Below are 22,138 nucleotides of genomic sequence, written 5' to 3'. Positions count from 1 at the left end.
AGGTAACGAAAAAAAGTGTACAACGCATTTCATTCCCTTATGTTTTTATCCTTCTCTTTACCGTTAAATTACCGCGCAACTCATATCGCAGGAATGGCGCGGTTTATGGTAAAAAGTTTCTGAGAATATATTGAATAAAAAATGTTTCACTGCCGAGAATTGCAAAAATTTGCGGATGGTTACGAGAGAGATGGCGTCAAAAATTCCAGCGACACATCCGGCCGGAGCGTGCAAAATTCCTCTGTACTGTAGGACCGATTGGCTCGTACACAACAGGGGGAATTCCCCTACCATCGTCGAGTGAGCTGGCGCAGGTAGAAGGAACTCCTCGCCTGAACCCCCCACCGGGGGACCCGGTGCCATGCCGGTGCTGCTGCACATTCAACAAACACACAACGGTGAAAGAAGTCTGAAATAGTCTCGTGCCCGTGAACAGAGAAGATTCTACCTGGTACCTATACTGTACTCCCCACGTTCACTTGGAACTGCTTCATTCGACTCATTCGACGCAGTATTACTCGGGGCTCCTTCGAGTCAATCGGGCTTTGGTCGCGCTCAGGGACAGCAAACGGCTTGCAAGAAGACGGAAAAATCGTCCCGGAAAGACGTCGGGCATTAAGTAACGCGAATCTCGCCGTTTCGTGTGCAGACCTAACCGGCCGCAACTGTCTGAACCGTAATAAAAAGTCCGTCACGAGTGCAGTTGTTGGTATTCTGTTAAGAAGAAACAAAAATAACAACAACGATAATTGTTGATGGAATAATTAAAGAAAATAAAATTATGTTCGGTTATGTGCACGATATTGTTTTCGTATATTATTTAAATACCTGTATTTCAAATTTCTTCTTACAGCCGCTTGTAAAGAAATACAATTGTTATATTGAGTGAACAAGTAACTAAATGACATCAAATTTAATTACAATAATAATACTACGCTGGTCGTATTTTAAATTATTTTAATTGTTGAGAGAGAAGAAAAGAATATTCAGCTAGTTTAAATTCTCACGTTGTTTGGTTTCGCGTTGAAATTTAAATGCCAAATATGCAACGAGGCTGACTCGAATGATCGTTGAACACATTACCGAGACTCATCGATATCGTCGTTATAATCGTAACATTGTTATGGTGATTATTGTGCTAAATAAATGTGGAGATATCTGCTAGTGAGTAAATGCGGCAGCCGAGATATTAACGACGTCTAACGATACACGCGTGCCCGCAGCTCATGGTAGTGCAGGTGAACTTGAACCTAGACGTTACAGGTGTTCTACAAGCAGCTGCTTGAATTTTTCGATTGTTGTTTCGAACTGTAAATATGAAGGTTTAAATTATTGAAGTGAGACGATTTTCTTTAAATCTTATAATTGTGTATTTTTTCACACATCGTTGACAGTAGATTATATAATCCTCACAACGATGAACATTGTCGACTTTTAAAGTTTTCGCAAAAACAACGTCTTCCTTGTGTAATACATAAAGAAGTTAAAAAGTAAATAAAATTACCACGATGCTCGTCTCCAGGTCGTTAATTAACACCGGAAGGAACGCTGCTAATCCATCGTCTGCGAATCTTCACTTCAAAATGCATTCGTTTCTTCTGATGTTGGCTTGCGCTCTATTGACGAATAATTCATCGGGTGAGTAATCGTAACAATATTACAGTATACTTGACTAGATGTAATATCACCCCAGGTATTAAATATCGGCGAGTGATTAAATAATCGAGTAATTATCCAACCATAGAAGATGCGCAAAACAAGGTAGGTCTGAAAACGAGCTTATTTGAAAATGATCGAATAATTTTTAACGAGGTTGAAGTTAGTGAAACATTGGGGAATAAATCACTATTTTTTTAATTTTGCAATGATTTTTAAGAGACTAGGATTTCGAGATATGAGTGTGTTTTGTTTTATTACGGTTTACTGAATTACAGACAATTTCAAATTCACAAAATAACGGTTTTTCCTCAGTATGAATCGTTACGATAACGTTACTAACTTCAGTGTTATAATTTTTAAGCATTACTGAGAATTTTATTTCGCCGATTACTTGATGCATTTGCTGCAATTGAAATCCCCGTTTGACCGGCGATAATTCGTTGTGCGAGGAATGTTGAGTGTTATATACACAGAGAGTTCGATGCAGGCACATATGATTCATAATTACGTCAATCGGATAAACTCGCGTGACGTGTGTCACGGATACGACGAGTGCAATTGTTAACAAATTCACACAATGCGGTATTTTACTAGTATATTGATTTACAGTATGCATACATCGTTTACGTTGTGTACAAGATACTCTGCGCTATTATCCTTTGCCATGCCTGAGTTTGTTCTTTTTCTTACGCAGCGCTGAGCATGCCGGTTATTCATCAGGCTGAAATTTGTAACGTCATTGTAACGATGCATCTTTAGAAAAAGTCGTTATTTTGCAACTTCAGGATGACTTGAAACTTAGCAACCCGTTAATACAGTATCAACCAACTCAGATTTTGTAAACTCAACTTCTTCGGGGATTCTAAAGGTGCAAAATAGTCATTTTTGTTTCATGTTTCGATACGTTAACTTACTAAATTCAGCCTCGTGATTATTTTATCCCTACGCGCACAGTAAAATGCATAAATGCGTTAAACCTTACGACTAACTTGTTTTCGATCTGAAACAAAATGCGACTTCGATTCTATACGAACTATGTGAGAATGCAGCCTACTTTCTCACGTCAGCTGCATCGCCGGTCATTGTCACACAATTCTCATAGAACTGAACTCGCATTTTGTTTCGGACCGAAAACAAGTTAGCCGGAAGGTTAATGAAGTATTTATGCATTTTACTGTACAATATTTTTATCGTCAACATGATGTTTGCCTCCTTTTACTGTTTCCATTTTCATGTATCGATCGATTCCTGTACACTTAACCTCGTCTATGTATTGACATATCGACGAGAGTATACGTATGTAACATATATAGCTCGGGGAAAAATGGCAACTATATTATAGTTTCATTGAGTTATTTATATGCCTTTCAGCAATTTATTCGCACTGTTTTCCCTGTCGAATTGTATAGAAATTTTCCGTCAACTAGAGACGGAGATGTGTGGCATTACTTGCGTAATTACATAGTATATTATTGTTCGAATGACTAATTGACATTGTAACCGTAGTCTAGCTATAACGGATCTTACGTAATCCTACAGGATAAAGGATACATACTTTAACGTGCTTCTACGGTATTTCCTCTTATGCAGAAAATTCAACGATAAATCACGCTCGCGCTTTCGATTGTTTATTCTAGACGTATAGATAATAAGTATAATCCATCCGTTCGTATTTTGCACACTAACGCAAAATTGTCTTCAGGATATAGAATGAATTATACTACGAATAATTTCAGATTTCAGATGAATAGTAAAATCCAAATGAATCTTGACTAATTATACCTTTTCACTTTGAAGCCTAAGGTAGCAAAAACAATGTTTTTATGAACACCCGTTTTTTTTTTAGTTTCACGGTATCACGTCGGAAGGCTGACACGCGAAACAGGAACTCATCCTGTATTACGAAAACTTGAATCTTATAAGCGCAACTTTTGTTTCCAAATTTTACTCACCTATTACCGCGAAACTCTATCACCTCTCTGTAACATAGTGTGTGCTGAAAAAGCTATTAAGAGAGTAAAATACTTCGGAAAAAGAAAATAATACGCAAACAAACGTACATAGACAGACACTGTGCGAAAGGAGCAGAAAAATATGTAAAAAACATTAGTAGATCTCACGATTAGTATCAAACTGGAAGGTTGACTCGGGGCGCAAGAATATTTACTTGAATTCTATATTTAGAAGATGTACATAACATGTATAGGCAGGCGTCTGAGAGTGTTTGCACACATAGAGACTTACTGGGCATTTATAGTCAGTTAAGTGAGTTAATACGGCCCATCATTCTCTGCTGTTACTGTTTGAGTCATAAAATCGTTGCGACAAATTCTATTCTGTCTCATATATCGCTTGCAGTATTTAATATTGAATTATGAAAATAATAAGTAAATAAAATAACTGATCATTCAAATAATTTCCCTATTTAAGTGTACGAAAATTTGCAAAAAAATACCTCGTTATACCTGCGAGGAAATATTGTTTAAACTCGAACGTCGACTGAAAGAGAATTATGGAATAGCAATGAAAAAAAAGTACGTCTATTTCCCGATGAGAAAAATTTTTGAATTACGAAACTTTAGAGAGAAATTTTCGTGTAGCATAGCTTTTTGGTGAAAATCGAAGTTGCCTTCATCAACGGACCAGAGTTTGATTTAATTTAAAAATTATAATAGTGTAAATTTTCACTTGAATAATTTTTACATGTGCAAAATTACAGTCTAACAAAATATTATTATGCAATGATTAAGATTTTCTTCAATAAGAGATGTCATATATCTTTGACGGTCAAGAGTTATGAATTATTAAAATCAAATTTTCTGTACAAAGAACTCCGTATAGAGATGATATGTTACTTGTTACAGAAATATATATCCAATATATTGCAATAATTTGTCTTCAGTAAAGAGATTCTTGTATATGTGCATGTGTGTATACAGTACATGCCTACAGACATCATAGCAGCGACACGAGCCGAAGAAATCTAGTATATCAGAGACCCCTTAGACTCTTTAAAAGAGCCGTTTTATTGCCGCTACAAAATTTATGTTAATCACCAATTCACTTTCATCCGAAATGCCTGTAGAATAACAAGCGAGAGAATTATCCAATTTCGCTTCACATCACGCTGCAGTCTCCAGTTTGTGTGTAGGTATATCTTAACACGTGTATATAAATATATAAATATATAAATATATATACATATATACATACATATATATACACACCCAACCAACGGTATCGTATTTATGAATGTTCATATTTTCTTTGACGAAATTGACAAATTAAGGATATTAGTACAAAACGACCATTATGCAGGAAAAAAATAAAATAAAATTCAATTAAATTTCGCATAAACATAAATGCGCAATAAGCTTAACGTAGGTACATGAATGGTGAACAGCAAGAACATGATGATAAACGAAACGATGAGTCACGAAATGTTGCCTTCTGTCCGAAACATCATAATCAACCAATTGCGTCATCGGCGCTAAAATCTGCAATATTTCCAGTTTAATTTTAACCAACTATAGACGTTACCTACCTGTGTTCGCGGATACCTGTGTCTTCAATGTACTGTATATATTATGCATATTATCTTCGATGAGAAATATAAGCTAATGAGAAAACAGTGGCAGAAAGAAAATGTTTTTGGTTGTAAATTTTTATTTTATAACTCGTCTGCTATCGGGTGAAATAAAAAAATAAAAATAAAAAATTGAATGTTTATGACAAAATAGAAATCCCGTTCCGAATAAATGTGATGCCGGATATAAACTGTCCCATAATGAAAGTATACGGTTATATGGTGCAATACAGGTACCGTTTTATGGATAATAACGAAGAATCATGGGTCTAGCTGATAGTGTGAATTAGTTTATGATCCACAACCGCGAGCCCTGAAATTACTATTTTGGGATACAAGGAATCAAAAGAATGAAATAAAAGTCCCTGAACTGCAAACTATAGAATTTAAACGACTCTTGAATGAGCGATGATCGATAAGTTAATCGTTGGCCAGTGTATTCAAAAGTTAGACAGTGTATAGTCAAAACTTTGCACGTAGGCATCGCGTATATAGACACCACATGTATGTGAATACCTATTCATAAATCTAGACGTACGCGAGCCCGGCAGCCGTAGACTAAAACGGAAGTTCGGTCTTTCCGTTCGCTTCGCAAAGAACAACGGTTGAATGCTAATGAAAATTTGCGACAGGTTTAACCGCAACGAACTCACAGAACTCACCACGTGCAGCCGCGGCATCGTTCAATCCGGTCCACTTTTTAACCGCGAAAGCGGATCTGTAAAAAAAATCTTATTGCTTGCGCTCGTATTACGTGTGCGAGCGAACCGGCTGGAGAGGTAAATGAAAATGAAAAAGAGACGGAGATTTGGTTGGAGAAAAAGAGAGGCACGTTTCTTGAATTAGCTTATCAAGAGAGAATAATAGAAACTGTCTCCTTTCTATCTCATTCAAATGGAAACCGGTGCCCGCGCGACTCTGGCGCCATCTAAGATCAGATAGTTAGACAACCTGGATCAGGACAATTTAATGGATTCGCGTGTATGCTACACGTGCATTTTCTTCGGCGTGGAAAGTTGTTGGATAACGGCTTGATTATGTTGAATAAATTATCTAGACAATTTCCGAAATGAATAAAACGCGTTTCTTGGTTTATAACGGAATTGGACAAATGAGAAAAACTTTTAGCCTTCAACTTAATTGTACGGACGTTCTTTGGTCTTATAGTTGAAAACTTTACTGTTGAACAACTTTAAGAATCGAAGATTTTGTTGTTGTGGACATAAAATACATACATGTACGTTCACACGTGACCTGAAATTTACTGGCGGGAAACTTAAAAATTCCCCGCGTGTTTTGGCATTGAACAGGTCTCGGAACCTCGCTCAAAGTAGGTGGTTAGGTATACATACAATTTATAATGTATCCTTTCGATAACAAGTCGGCGGCTTACTTCCGGGAGCATTTTAAACATCGGTCAAGGACTGCGGAACCATGAACAAGAAAATTTCGTCACACGTCCCATCCGCAAAATAGAACTGAATTAAAAATTTTTTTCGCAGTGACGAAATCTTTGAGCGTTCTTTGTGATCAGTTGTCCGTCTACAGATAAAATTCCACAACCTACTTTATATGATTATTCATGACAAATTGTAAGAACCTACTTTATATCGCCGTGATGAATTTCAAAGCAAAATAGTTGGCTTTTTTTCTAGTTTCCAGAATTCCTTACGGCAATGCTTGCAAAATAACTGCTAAACGCAATATCACCGAATTTATTTATCACCGAGTTATTACTTCTTTGAACAGCCTCAAATATTTCTGTAAGGATTCTCAGAATATGTCACACCTACATCGAATCGTTACCGCGGTATGGAAGTCATGAAGAGATCTGTGACGAAGATTTTCTACGAAGAAGAAGATTCCTGGTATACAGAGAGACATTTCAACACTTGTTCAAACCATGCAGACGCAAGTTCACGAGAAATGAATTTCACCGCATATCTCGCAGATGTGTCAATTCTAGTGAATTCCCAACCTAATACTGTCGACGTCCCCTCATTTTCAGTTGAACAGTTTTACTTTCGGAATTTTTAATAAATCATCTCTGAATCCAGTGACGTGTATAGTACACGTAAATGGTCCATTTTTTATCGCAAAAGTTAAGAACAAAGGAAAAGTTTCGCATGTCAGAGTTAATGACGATTATAGGGAAAAAACGTTGTAATTTTATGATACTCACTATAATATAACGCATTTTATACAATAAATTATTATCACTGCCTACCGTGCGTATACAAGCATCATTCAATGCGTTTCGCTACGACGACGACGAGGTAGCGAACGCGTCGTAAAGGCTGCAAGAAGAACAAGAATGGATTTCTTAATGAGAAGTGAGAACGACCTTACGATGTCACCGACTAAGTCACATAACTTAAGGACAATGTCGGTTGTGTTGTATGTATATATGTTGCACTGCACCTATATAGACGAAGTGAAACGACATCGACGATGGTGCATATTCAGTTTCGGTACCCTGACTCAATGCAATTATTTATACATCTATATACATATGCCTGTGTACACCGTTTTAAAAAAATATGTTAATTTTGACATTTTTGCCGAAATATTCCCCAGCGTGATATGCGTCGACGTGCAAAAACGAATTTCAACCATTTTTTAAACACAGGTAATCTGTATAGTCAAGGTGAACAGAATTAATTTTATTTTCAAAATTAATGAAATTTCCTTAAAGCAGAGTTCGGGTGGTAAACAAGATCAATGTTTATCATGAACAAAACTTATTCAATGTACATACATACGAAATATTTACCAGATTATATACACAAATCGTTTTCAACAGTGTAAAAGTTTTTATTGTATTGTATACCGAGGTGAACTTGAGCCCTGTACAATTGTTACACTGTCTAAACAGCAATAAGACAAAAACATTGTTCCTATTTTTTTAGCAATAAGCTACGCACGTGTCACGTATCTCCGTAAGTTGCTTTACGCGGCGACAATTGGAACGCGTCATAAATCGTACAACGTGAAGTTAGTTGCGTACCTACCTCAATGCTACAAACGATTTTACTGACACACATATTATATCGCGCGATAGAGTCACCAGCTTCTTTAAATCGCACCGTAATATCCGTTAATTAATTTATATTCAAAGGATCATTTTCACGCTGACTCGTTTTCTTTCGACAATATCACTGCAATAGATACAAGAAAAAGCTGCGATGCTTGTGAAGATATTTTCGGAACGACTACTGCAAACAATTGCATGGTGTCTCTGAAGTTGCGACGCCTTTTCCTTGACCCGAAGTGTGATAATTGGCACTGTGTTTGGCCAGACATAAAATAATCCTGAACAATGAATTCTGCGAAGTGCGTTCAGAGAGAGTTGAAATGAAAAATTTGCGCAATTGACGCACGTAATTTTTTCTCGTCACCTTCTCGCTGGGCAGAGCTGATGACAAAACGCATAAAAAATTGGTCCAAAACTCTGTTAACCTAATTTCTTAGATGCATTAAACTTAGAAAAGCATAGAATAAAAATAACACGAACTGTTTTGTGTCACTAAAAAATATATTGTTTCTTTTCTTTCAGGGCATCCCATGCCGGAGGAGGATGCTTCCGCTTCCGGTATTGTGACAATCGATAATCAGTCTACGACACAGCCGCCGAGTGTACTAGCGATAACAGAATTGATCGCGAGTATTATCGACGACGTTAAACCGGCAACTGATATATTGCCTGTGCAAATATCCTTTTCGGATGTACCTGTTCACACCGAGAGTAAGCTTGGATCGTCGGTACTTCTTCCATGCAGGACTGTAAATCCGGTTGCAGAATGCCAATGGTCCTGGCAGCCATTGCCGCCGCGACATTTACCGTTGCCCGACATGAGCGACATACCGACAATATCCACCAGTGAGTAGATTTTTCCTTATTACAAGTACGCTTCGATGCGAAATATTGATAAGGCGAATCGATGGAGTAAAACGGTTTATTGGGTGCTGAAGAATTCTGGTTTCCTACGGAAACGCGTCCAGGGATGTGGCAAAACGGGTCGATGGACCGACTGAGTGAGGTTCGAAACGGGTCACCCCGTGTGTACATTATCGGCTCCCTGCAACCGGCAACCAGTAGAACAACTCCACGCTATTTATAAACCGAGATACCTTGAAACAACCTTGATTTAGTCCTTAAACGACCATCGAGGGAATTGTCAACGACCCAAAGTCTTACCCGTGCAGGATGATGGTGCAATGAACTAACGAGTTTCAGACCCATGTATACCCGTGCGCATAATACCTATGTAATACCTTACATCTATACTCTACGAACACCTGTGTGGAGAACGCGGATGTCAACAGATTTTCATTATTTTTTTAATTTTATTTTATTCTCACCGACAACTATAAATCACATTCTCAGCATTCTATAGTGACCGTATATCCACAATATTACTATACTGTTGTGAGAGAAAACCGTGAAACTTATAGCAGATTGCTCATCCGACTGCGCATGCGCGAGCTTTGTGCGATTCTTATGCAGGCTGGCCACCTTGTTAAGCTTGAGACGTCAAACACGGCTTATAGGGTAATGTGTAGGCGATGCGACTTTCTTTTAGGTCAAGTACGTCTCGAAACTTTTATTGTCAACTGACTCATGACATGATGACTGCTACAAGTCATTTTAACAACATAACTTCGATTCACTTTCAGACACTTCAGATCCGGAGAATTTGACATTTTATGCCTCGTTTTAATTCAGTTGGTTCCACTGTTTTGCAGACAAAAATATAGTCACTTTACTCTCTCGCCACCAATAGAGATGAATTATTCTACGCATGCGCATTCGGTAACTCAGCCTGATAAGTTTCAGCGAATCCGCTTGAAAAATATGTCTTGAAATTATGTACCTTTTTCAGTAACGCCAGATGACCAAAATTCGTCGAAGGCATCAGCACCGTTGACGCAATCTGTACCAGTACGAAAATTTCCGGCATTTGGAAACAACAGTAACGACTGCTCGGTGCGGTTTTCAAGCGCTAAACACGAACAGGCTGGATACTGGACTTGTGCCGTTCGAGAGTCAAACTCGGCAGAACTTATAAGCACGGAACCAGCAAAGTTGACGATAATTAGCAACGATCACGGTGAGCTTGTTAAATTTACGTTATGTCCGTATACACGTGACACGATAAACGTTTTGTTGATTGTCAAAAGTCGAATAAGCAGCGCTCAATTATACACGCAACGTAGCGCGGACCATGCATGAGGTATACTCACCATTGAGTACTGAATGTTCGAAACAATTTTTACCCGTTTGTTCTCGAATTATCAGAGCTGCCGATTACTTTCATCCAGCGTCCGACAGTCGTAGAATCCCCTGTTGGATCTTCAACTCAAATAACGTGCAGAACTGAAACCCCGGTGAAAGAGTGCCAGTGGTCATGGCGGCAGCTGAACCAATCCCAGCCCTGGAATTTGGAAGTTAAAAGGTTCCCAGCGTTCGGCGACGACAGCCGTGACTGCAGTATAAAATTCAAAAACGTGTTACCGGAGCAGGAAGGATTCTGGACTTGCGGCGCACGCGTCAATCCAAATTCAACTTTCGCGCAATCGAGTCCCATTAGTTTCCTCATCTCGGAAGGTATGCTAACATGATTTAAAGATCGTATAATATCGCTGCACAGTGACGTTTACGACGTTTTTAATTCAGGTTGATGAAAAGAAAAATCATTTCATTTTATGATTTACAGTCGAATTTGTCCAACTTTCTCGCGACATACAAATAGCTGCCGGTGAAACCGTACTGCTCAGATGTTCATTAAACAAACCAGTTGTGCAGTGCGAGTGGTCGTGGAAACCGAGCAATTCCAGCAAAAATCCCACCACCGTGAAGAAATTTTCACCGAGCAAAGACAGCGATCACGATTGTTCGGTGAGGTTCAAAAATATTCTTTACGAAGAAGAGGGTCTGTGGACTTGCGGGGTCAGGTTAACACCGGATGGTGTTTTGCATGAGGCTCCTCCTGCTGTCGTGACGCTCTTACCACCAGGTAAAGGAGTAAAACTGTTTCAGCAATGCTGTGTACAGTCTTGGTCAAGGTTTTGAAGAGTATTTAAAAATTCGAACCCTTTTTTTCTCTCGTTCTCAATCAGCCAAAGTGAGCTTCGTTGAGACGCCGGAAGACACGTCAGTGCCAATTGGTACCGAGGCAAATTTAAGCTGCGTAACGAATGTCAGAGTCGAGAAATGTGCCTGGACTTGGAAACCACTCATTGGTAGCGACGCTGAGACTGTCGTTGAAGAATTCGCGAGCAAGGGGGACTTGGGTCGCGATTGCAGCCTCTCGCTGCCCCAGGTCTACAGGGAGCAACAAGGCTTGTGGGCTTGTCAAGTCTACTTACCATCTCCAAACGCAATGCAGTCTTCACCCTTGGTCAAACTTACCGTATTTGAAGTTGGTACGTACTCTGTTGTATTGGTTGTTCGCCTAAGGTAAGTGTACCAGTTATTGACACGCTTAGATCCAATTATTTATTCTTTTATTGACTATGTCCAAAATGATTTATTACATTACAAAACATTCTCGATGATTAAAAGCAATTGCTAGGTAATTAAACACCAAAAATTTATTTTTCGGGTAGTTTTAGAACTCAGGATCAAACAGACACAGCGAAAAAAGGTCAATAACTCGTTCACTTACCTCAGCTGTGTGTCGAATAGCCGTTGTATTTTTAATCTCTGAGCAAATTAATTTTCATATTATGAATTGTTTTTACAGACGAGGTGAAGTTCTCCGAGTTGTCGCAGGACATTCAAATATCGTCCGGTGGTAGCGTCCTCTTGCGGTGCGTTACCTCGTCAGGGGTGGAGCAATGCCGATGGTCGTTGACGCCGGAAAATTCGAATACAACAGTGGTCGTTAAACAATTTCCTGCAGCTGGTATCGAGAGCAGAGATTGCAGTGTGCGGCTCAGTCACGCTCTTGCCGAACAAGAGGGGCTTTGGACTTGCGGTGCGAGAATACGTGGTCGTCAAAATTACACGGATGCACCCCCAGCAAAGCTGAGTTTGCTTCAACCAGGTATCATTGAATCCTAGAGAATAATCCATCCCCCAGGTTTATTGAGGGTCAAACGATCGTTGGATTTGTACAAGTGTCAACTGCACATTAATCTTAGAATTCAATACCGGTATCCGGATACCCGTACCTTTGATGTAATCGAAATCGGAAGATCAGGCAAATATATTCACTGCGTACCGTTTGCTATATCGTGATTGAACTCGCACTTGCACACGGCTATAGCGATAATTGGACGGTGCAGACGTTTTCACCTAACGGAAGAAATTTCCACCGTAACTCTGTGTGATTACCTTACAGTTTGGAGTAAATTCTTATCGAAATTGGATACGAAATATGTGTACTAAATATCCAGGTTTCAGCGAGGTTTTAAACACGCCGTAATGGCGGACCGACCCAATTAACGGTTCACCTCGCGACTTTAGTCTCAGCAATCTTCAATCCCCCACTAAAATTCTTGAAAATTCAGAGTTTTCCCGTTTCAACAACGCTGACATAATTGATAAATTTCGGTCCATATCGTTTGGAAATTTTTTTTAGTTACATTGTTGTGTAGCCATCTCCATTCTGGTTTTTATTATAATCCTAATTTTTTTTTTATCTCATATATGAATAACGTCGTCTCGATGCAATATCTCAAGGATCAATATTCTTGTTTTTGTGATTTTTATAGGTTCGTTGATCAGCGTGGCAAATTATTATAACGCCAAAAGTAAACTTCCTAGACTATTGCCATAAATGATTAAATTTTGCATTTATTATTATTATTATTATTATTATTATTATTATTATTAATATAATTATTATTATTATTTCATTATTATTTGTATTAGTATCGTCACTACTCTTATCGTCAAGGTATCATTATTGTAATTCATTGTCATTATTGCCTAGACGATTTCTTACTAGTTATTATTATTAGTAATTGTCAGATGGATTTTCGCATTTACTATTATTAGGTGTAAACCGAGATTCTTACGGATCTGTGTTTGAATATAAAAAAATGCATACAGATACATGTGTGTGATTAGGGTATTAGGTACATATTTATATGTAAAAAAAAACGATTTTCGAATGAATTCACGATACACATACTTTATACGTATAGTCTATATAGTATATATATATAATTATCTTGCCGTGTTAGAAAAAAGGGAGACCTTCATAAATCGATATATAGATCATAAATATTGCGGATAAATGTGTTTTTTTGCACTTATATGTATCTATAGGGTACACATATGCATAACAGTATTGTTGTATCTCGCAGAATAATTATATACATATATAATTGTATATGTGTACCCTCATTATTATCATTGAACATATCGATTGCCAATAGTTTGTGTCTCCGTGTCCGGTGTTACAATGATAAATAATAAAATCATTCTTTTTTCAATTCGTATCGCGGTGTAAGTGCAATGTAGCCATATTTTATCAGAACGCGACGCGTGATACACGATTGAAAGTTTCTATGTGTATAATAGATAATTATTTAAATATATATAGTTTTCTTTATTATATGCATCCATATTACGTGGACGTATAATAATCACTATGTTGTATTGAACGGCAAGGGGTTCCTAGTCGAAACTATATATATATACATATATATATATATATATTATTGTAAACTAGCTATTTTGTCGAATTATTCGCATAGCGAACAATGAACCAAATCGTTTCCATTACAATATTATTAAAAAAAAAAAAAGGTCTGCGCTTTGAACGCGTAGTTATGCATCATTATGATGCGAAAAAACACAGATTCATATGACAAACTAGCTCTATTATTATTGTTGGTATTATTGTTTTACATTACCGTATAAGTGATATTTAATCGTCCGATAAATTCAGTCCTGTGTTAAACATCCACTGAATTAATGTACTTTATACATAACTTGTAGGTTCCCAAATCTGATCAATGAGGTAAGGTAGGATAGTGAATACATCAATAATAATGATGCAGTGAATTAGGTACATTGCCCATGTATGTGTACATACATGTTGTAATGATATTATTCATACATGCAATTATACATCATAGATTTGCGTCAGTCGTACTCATGTGCGTCTATTTACTTATTATTTTATTTATTTAATCTGTATTGATTATGACGTCCATAATGCCAGTTGGTATAAAATATACATCGGTTCGCGTGATAAATGAAAATCTTCGTCGTTAGCATGCTGCCGTATAACAGTTGAAATCAAGTTCCAGTTTTAGAGTTTAGACTCAATCGTAAATATCGTCATTTATATAGGCCGTGCATTGCGACACGCGTTATCTCATTACATTTGTCACAATATCTTCACAAATTGCCATTTGCATTCATAGTAATTACCATACAAATAGGTTTTTGCTTAATATTAGAGATCAATAGATGCAGATGGATTCAAGTATGATAATCTTAAGGCAATATAATATCCCGTATAAATGTATCATCGCATCATTCTGGTGAATATGATGCATGTTTTTAATGAAACAAAAATCGCTGATTGGGAAATACATATGTGTGAACAGAGACGAAAACCTCTGATGGAAGTAATTTCACTCAAAGGACTCTTAAGTAGCAGATACTGGCACTAATGAATGTACAAGATACACATATTGTTAATTGTCTGAATTGAAACTAACTTTGTTCATGGTGGAGTTTCGCAGGTGCACTCAGCTGCAATTTGATCATGCACCACGCACGTAAATGTACGATTTGTTTCTGCAGACATTCCACAACGAAACACATATCTATATTATATACAAAAAAAAAAACGCTTTGCACGTTCTCGAAGGGATGGATATAAAAATTTTGAAACAACAAATATAGGAAAACACAAACTTGGGATCATCGCACAATATTATGCCTATAGTTCAGTTCATGCTTGGCTCCGAATCTGCGGTACAGGTATATAACATTATTATATAACACATATCAATATGATGTAAGGATTTTAATCGTTCGTTAATTGATTTCGTACAATCTGAAGGGTATAACGAAATGAGAAAAGTGTGATATGCACGTAATGTTCTAATAAAATGTGTAATGTAAAATAATGAATATGATAGTTAATAAACATGTGGAAACGCTCGTCTACTATCTTTTCATTGCTGCAACTTCATTTACCTGTGTAATGTATACTTATGCGATATTCGCATAACGTAGTTGATCATACATATTGCTTTCATCACGAATAAGCACCATGGTATACGATGGTTTCTGGGTATAGGTGCAATCAGTAACACGTATGTGTACACATGTATGTATTCATATCCATGGCCACGATGAAGAGCTGGGTGCATTTCAAAGCTTTCTGCTCGCGGTGACTGGGAATATAAAATAAGATAAGTACGAACGATGATGGTACGTATTTAAATTGATTCGATTTAACGATTGTCATTTTTATAGAACCAGTGATGGTAGCGCTGTGGACAACACCCCATGAAAAGATTAGTCTAGCTTGCCGATTACGACCGGTGCCTCCGAAAGCTCAATGCCATTGGCTTCACTCTCCAAATGTTCATCTGCGTCAAACTAACTCAACTAAAAATTCAAGGTAAGCCGTTCTAATCGGCGAGAAAAATCATATCCTGCAAGCTCGAATTAATCGTATTGTATCGTAACTATTAGGAGGTTGATACTAGAAACGTTATCGTATAAACGATACATTGAGGAAAAACACTATTTTCTTAATCTTGCCACGATTTTTAAGGAACTAAAATTTCAAAATGTGAGTTTGTTTTGTTTTATAACGGTTTACTGAATTTCAGACAATTTCAAAATGACGAAATAACGGTTTTTCCTCTGCATGAACGCTAACTTTGCTAACTTCAATACGATTAACTATACGATAAAAAATTTTATTTCAATCTGAAGATCTGAGTATGAAAAGTATAAGCTTTTCACTTTCTAAAAATCACCTTGACTATTTGACATATTTTTGTTCAATTATGCTAAACGAAAACGAAACGTAATCCTAAAAACAAGCGAATAACTGAAGATAAATTGTTTCGACGACCAACGATGCGGTAAATTGGCGTTTTATAGATACGCTGTCCAAATGAATTACACCAGCGGACTTTGCGTGTTGCAATTCAAGCTCGACGATCATGACCTCGGCGAATGGACGTGCAGATTTACCGGCGGCAACGCGCACGGAAATACAGAATTGGGATCAGCCTCGGTGGTGCTTTTGAGCATTTCAACAGGTGATTATGCAAAAAATAACAATATTAGTTGCGCAGTTTGTCGCCACTAAATTCATAGGTATATTGAATATAGCTACAGCAAACTACGAATGTAATTTCGTTGCAGATGCCAGATTCGCCTGGATAGTCGGTGCGTTAACGTCACTAATATTATTCTTGATGATCATAGTCGTGGTTTTGGTGGTATGCCGAACGCATATATTTATTAAACGAACACCAAAAATACTCGAGACGATGAAAGCTGACCAAAGAAATAGGAATAACAGCGAATCCGCGGACCGCTACACCGAGGGACCTAACAAAATCAATTTTCAGTTCAGCGAACAAGGTTTACAGGATTTGGAAAGCATCAATAACAAACGAAGTTCGGCCTCAAACGAAGGGCCGAAAAGACGAAACGAGATATACGAAAACATTGCCGAAAGTTAGGAGGTTTTTTTATCTCGTGTAATAAATAAATTGTTGATGATTTGTTGAAAAGATTTTATTATCGTTATTATCGTTACTGACATATGTATGTATATAATATATATTAATTTTCCATTTAATTTCTTAAAACTATGCATAAAGCAACGTAACCATTGTAAAATTGGTCGTCACTATTGTAATTGGCAATATTTATTGCTGTAAGAAATATTTTAGACTTTTCTAAGTGCATAAGAGAGAAGGAATTGTTCTTTCAATGTTAATACGTTTAAGTGGCTAATAAGTACGTTTACATCCAGTCTAATTAAAAATAATGCAACAGTGTAGGGTTTTGTATAGGTCGCATGAGTAAAACCGCGCCAAAAATTTCCTGCTTTCAAATATTATTCAGGGTATTTCCTATTATTATCATTGTATCGATATAAAATATAATTGTTGATTTCTTTCCTAATATTATCATTATCGTCGTTAACACTGTTATGTTAAATTTAATCTTATTATACCTAAGGCACGTTTACTTCCCTCGCTCTCTATTTGCTATTTCTTTGGGGAAGGGGAGGAGGAGGGAAGGTGAGAGAATTTCAATATGTGGACGGAGATGAAACAAGCCGAAAGGCGAGTCGATTAGGTAGTTATTTTCCACTATTCTAAATCTTAATTTCATTTTTAATCTTTACAAACTGTTCGAAAATAACGAAGTTGAACTGTATACTGTGAAGGGATTAGCAGTTTGAAATTTTGTCTTGTTACAGTGAGATGGTTTTGGTTTGTTTCCAGTTTGTTACATTTTTGAAATCCCTTTGGATAATATTTTCTCGGGAAGACGCGTAAAGTTACGAATTTAAAAAGAAGCAACCCAATAACCTAAGTTCTTTCGTCTTACAATTAGACACAACGGATAGCCTTACATATAGTTAGGCATAAATAAATACATATGTATAATTTTATAAAAGATTTTCTATTTCTCCCTACACTAAAAATTTCTTTGAGGGCAAACAGAAAACGAAGGTCGAAAGTTAAAACAGAAACTCAGTATTGCCAGATTTTACTCCGTAATACGACCGCCTGATGTCTAATGAAAATTGTTACAAATAAATCACGAACCCGTCGAGTAATATACATGGTAAAGCTTATGAAAATAGAATAAAATAGAATCTCATCACTCCGAAAAACATGCCGATTGGTCACACGAGTGGAATATCTAGTGGTTAAAAAAAGCGGTCTATAATTAATCCGGCGCAACGAGAAGTAAATAAATACATTGAAAACTACCAGTTTTTGTTATAAAAATATGGAAGCTATTGGTGACCGGGCGATGACAAACGCCTTTGAGACTGGTAAGGGTTTTGCAACAATCGAGGAGAGCTTTCGATCACACGAAGTAAAAGGGAATCTATGTAATCCTCTAGGTCACCAAGCCTCTTCTTCTTGTCCGCAACTTCTCTTTGCAACTGTAGCGTCAGTTCGATCAAATCCTGACAGAAAATTGGAATAAAATTTTTCATCTCATCATTTACTTTTAGTTAGAGTAAAAAAATTCGTGCATACCTCTCGAGATTTCCCGTCGAATTGGCTCAATATTTCGTTAGATAATCGGCTTTTCGGAGCTAGATTTCTCACAGAATCTTCACCGCCGATAATTATTCTCTCCGATGAGAGTCCGCAGTCATTTGAGTCTTTGTTCTTCTGTTCTTTATCTTTCTTCTTATCTTTCTTGGATTGTTTTTCCTCCTTTGGACTTCGGGCTTGAGACTTCTCATCCTTCAAATTCTTCGTATTTAGCACCAGTTTTTCATCTTTTTGCGATTTGGTATTTGCCTGTTTGTCTTCCTTGATATTTTTTGTAGTTATTAAAATGTCTCTTGGCGCAGGAGATGGAGGCTCAGTAAACTCCCTGGTTTTGAAAATATTAGACGATAAATCTTCTCTCTCTTCTCTTGGCTCGTCGATTTGTATCTTTGGTTTAGTTTTTTCTTCCCATCTGTGATTAGAAACGAGTTTAAAAAAAATTTCAATGATCACAAATATTTGATTCATGAAAGAATATTGATCAGGGTTTAAATATTTACCTCTTTAACGTATTGCTTCCGTGCTTTCCATACAATTTCTGACCCCATTCATCCTCATTCGTATTTTGAGGAAATGGAGGAGGCTGAGCAGGTGCAGTGTATCGGGGCGGTTTGTTTGGCGCTGAGACTGCAGTAATTGGAGGTGTTGTTTGTGGCTCGATAGGTACAGCATTGTTAGGAGCATTCAGAGAAGATGCAGAACTTTTGTGGGATAAATCATCGAACTGGGAACGTGAGAAACATTCATAATTCAATTGAAAATTGTTCGGACAAATTCATGAGTATGTGAAACAGAGAAGCAGTCTTTGTTACCGTAAATTCGTCCTCGTCTTCGCTTATTACACCAGGATCAGCTTCTCCAGGTTCCTGTTTAGACGGTCGTATTTCGTGTTCTTCCCTTTCGTCTAGCCCGTTTTGGTCGAGCTTTGACTTGCTTTTGCCTTTTACTTTGTTGCCAATTGATTTCGCTAGCTTTTTCAATCCCTTGCGTTTCTCCAAACTTCCAATACTCAGCAAACTACCGCCAATCGAGTGAGCTGCCGAAGACAATTGGCCTAGGGAACTTTTGTGCCTCTCCTTCTTACTCAGATCCGTCAGACTTCCTGCTTTCACTATGAAACCGATTTTCACCTCCAATTCACCTCTCTCCTTTGTGTTTTCTTTACCTGGCTTTGTGTTTAAAACATACCTAAAATTCAAAGTTAAATTTAGAAACTCGTTACAGAGAAAGACTAGTTTTTGTACAGTGTAAGACTATTTTCTTATAATCACAAGATTCTGCAACTACGCACCATCTATTCTTCGGTCTTTCGTAAACGTCAAAGGTCGAAAGAGGGATGTTGACCATACCAAGAAATTCGTCTACACCTAAAAAGTTTCTGTGTAGCACAGTTAGGACAACTTCAGCCGTATTTCCCTGCTGGGGTATTTGGAGTTCGCATTCTTCGTGCCATTCTACGTTATCCGGTACCTTTTCCTTGACTGAAGTCTGGTACTTTTCCTTTCCAAGCGCAATAGTCACGAAGCAGTCGTTGGTTTCTGAACAATTTATCAAGTGATCGTTATTCAACTGTACAACAGGGTTAATTGTGGGGTCAGACACGGTGCCTTATGGTCCGCTCGACTTACAGGCAATTGGTAATCTAATTAAGGTATACATATGTATTCGTGCACGCGTACAGTTATACACATTGAGGTTTCGAATGGAAATACCTCTTATGGTAATGAGGGAAGAAACAGTCGTCACGATTATAGTAATCAAAGTTTGAGAATGACTTCAGTAGATAAAAAAAATAAAGCATGAGATAAAAATGAATGTGAAACAAAAACATCGCAGACTTACTGTTTTTTCCTTTAGTGAGTAATCCCTTGGCTCTCTGGACTGTGGAATATAAAATAAATAGACAGTTTATTATAAATTATAATACGGCTGAAACGAAGCGTCTAAATTTCGCGATATTTCTCACCATCGAGACTGAGCGAGAATTCAAATGTCAGTAATTTTGCACGACCTACATTATCGTGCCTACGGTATACGGATGAGTTAGGAATGCAGCACACAACAAGAATAACTCGACGCATAAGCGTAGAGATCCCGGGGTGCGTGCAGGAAGTAAAGTTTAAAAACGTTACACGCAGACGCGTAATCGTGAAACAATTGAACGCATAAATGATCGAGAGGTGATGATGCATAAGCAGAGGTGTAAGATGTTTGTTTCTTCATTCAAGAGTAAATAAACGAATGAGTTAACAAACAAGTAGAATACCGTTAAACAGCGACGATAGGCTGAACGGTGGATTCTTAGAACGCAGCGTAATTGTGCATCGCGATAATACATTCGAAATTGAATTTTACATAATAGATAACTGACAGTGGAGAGATATCTGTGTATTACGGTGTGAATCGGTATTACGGTAAATGCGAGGACAAACATGAAACGCGTTTGCCTGACCTACCTGTCACTTGAACGTGCGTCGGACTCCACATATTGGCGATACTTCGACAGGCGATGCTCTGTTGTTAATCTCACGCAGCTGGATCACCAGTCATCGACACAAGCACTGTTATTCGAGGCAGCGATATTACCGGGACGACAATTGAAACCGCAGCATCGCGATTGTGAACGAATCCGGGGCTCGGCTCGAGTCAACGCGATTTCACACACACAATTACGTGCCTGCCGCTCGCTGTGGAAACTTTACAACGACGCGACGTCGCTCGCAACTGCGAACGTTAATAACCAGTCGAGTTTCCCCTCCAACTACCGCTTGATCATCGACCATCGCGCGTACGCCGATAAAGCCGTGGACGTAAAACCGCACGGCGTAATCTACTGTCGTGAACACGATCCTAACCAAAGGCATGCCTAGATAGAGTTTGGGTGCCGGGCGCGATGCATGTTTAATGATCTGCCGCTTTGAATTCAGAAGAATTGGTGCCTCAGTCGCTTCAATCCGCTTTAATCCGAGTTCGTTCCGTTTTGGGACGTATTTAATTCTCCTTATTCGTTATGGTTTGTATGACATATCAATTCTAGGATGAAAAATATCTCCTTATAATAATCGCAAAAAAAGGAAGGCTAACAACCCCTTTGGATTTTTTCACTCAAAATTTGACCGATTTTGAAAAGTAATGAAAGCGACTTTGTGATGCACTATGTCGACGTAATTTTGCGATAGGAATCGAATGCGCACAGTCCGAATACGTTGCGAGCAACGTGTCAAGAGTTACGGCCAAAAAATGGAAAATTTTCTCTATAATTTCTCTGCTGCTTGTCCCACGAACTTTTTGATGTCTTTTTCGGATTCCTGAGGGTCAAATTAGTCGGAAAAGGGTCCTGCAAAACGATTCCCAGACGAAAAGTTTTTGAGCTCTGAAAATCGCAAAAAAGCAAGGCTAACCCCTTTGGATTTTTTCAGTCAAAATTTAGCCGATTTTGAGAAGTAATAGAAGCGACTTTGTGATGCACTATATCGACGTAATTTTGCGAGAGGAATCGACTGCGCACAGTCCGAATACGCTGCGAGCAACGTGTCAAGAGTTACGGCCAAAAAATGGAAAATTTTCTTTGTAAATTCTCTGCTGCTTGTCCCACGCACTTTTTGATGTCTTTTTCGGATTCCTGGGGGTCAAATTAGTCGGTAAAGG

General features: G+C 37.9%; 2 protein-coding genes across 2 annotated transcripts; one reads left to right on the top strand and one right to left on the bottom strand.

Annotated features, from left to right (window-relative positions):
• The first annotated feature begins 941 nt into the window (after window positions 1-941).
• On the top strand, window positions 942-17,765 carry LOC124411219. Its single transcript, XM_046890212.1, has 10 exons — window positions 942-1,638; window positions 8,802-9,125; window positions 10,129-10,356; window positions 10,545-10,853; window positions 10,963-11,262; window positions 11,366-11,671; window positions 11,992-12,294; window positions 15,696-15,843; window positions 16,335-16,495; window positions 16,602-17,765. The coding sequence occupies exons 1-10, from the start codon at window positions 1,509-1,511 to the stop codon at window positions 16,922-16,924; spliced, it is 2,532 nt and encodes an 843-aa protein (XP_046746168.1). The 5' UTR covers window positions 942-1,508; the 3' UTR covers window positions 16,925-17,765.
• LOC124411220 (rab11 family-interacting protein 2) lies at window positions 17,369-21,219 on the bottom strand. The gene is made up of 7 exons (XM_046890213.1): window positions 20,947-21,219; window positions 20,333-20,371; window positions 19,782-20,028; window positions 19,303-19,678; window positions 18,991-19,214; window positions 18,470-18,902; window positions 17,369-18,396 (listed from the first exon to the last, which is right to left on the bottom strand). The coding sequence occupies exons 1-7, from the start codon at window positions 20,975-20,977 to the stop codon at window positions 18,220-18,222; spliced, it is 1,527 nt and encodes a 508-aa protein (XP_046746169.1). The 5' UTR covers window positions 20,978-21,219; the 3' UTR covers window positions 17,369-18,219.
• Window positions 21,220-22,138: the final 919 nt, after the last annotated feature.

This window comes from Diprion similis, chromosome 10, assembly GCF_021155765.1.
Source record: "Diprion similis isolate iyDipSimi1 chromosome 10, iyDipSimi1.1, whole genome shotgun sequence".
Taxonomy (NCBI): Eukaryota; Metazoa; Arthropoda; class Insecta; order Hymenoptera; family Diprionidae; genus Diprion; species Diprion similis.
The sequence above is the reverse complement of the archived record's forward strand: the minus strand, read 5'-3'. Positions and strand labels throughout refer to the sequence as shown.

Excerpts from the sequence above, each read along its gene's own strand:
- LOC124411219 (XM_046890212.1), top strand. The coding sequence starts at position 1,509 with ATGCTCGTCTCCAGGTCGTTAATTAACACCGGAAGGAACGCTGCTAAT. Across the intron at positions 1,639-8,801 it reads ATTGACGAATAATTCATCGG|GGCATCCCATGCCGGAGGAG; the intron begins GTGAGTAATCGT and ends CTTTTCTTTCAG. Across the intron at positions 9,126-10,128 it reads CATACCGACAATATCCACCA|TAACGCCAGATGACCAAAAT; the intron begins GTGAGTAGATTT and ends TACCTTTTTCAG.
- LOC124411220 (XM_046890213.1), bottom strand. The coding sequence starts at position 20,977 with ATGTGGAGTCCGACGCACGTTCAAGTGACAG. Across the intron at positions 20,372-20,946 it reads GACGCACGTTCAAGTGACAG|TCCAGAGAGCCAAGGGATTA; the intron begins GTAGGTCAGGCA and ends TATATTCCACAG. Across the intron at positions 19,215-19,302 it reads AAGACGAGGACGAATTTACG|TTCGATGATTTATCCCACAA; the intron begins GTAACAAAGACT and ends TCACGTTCCCAG.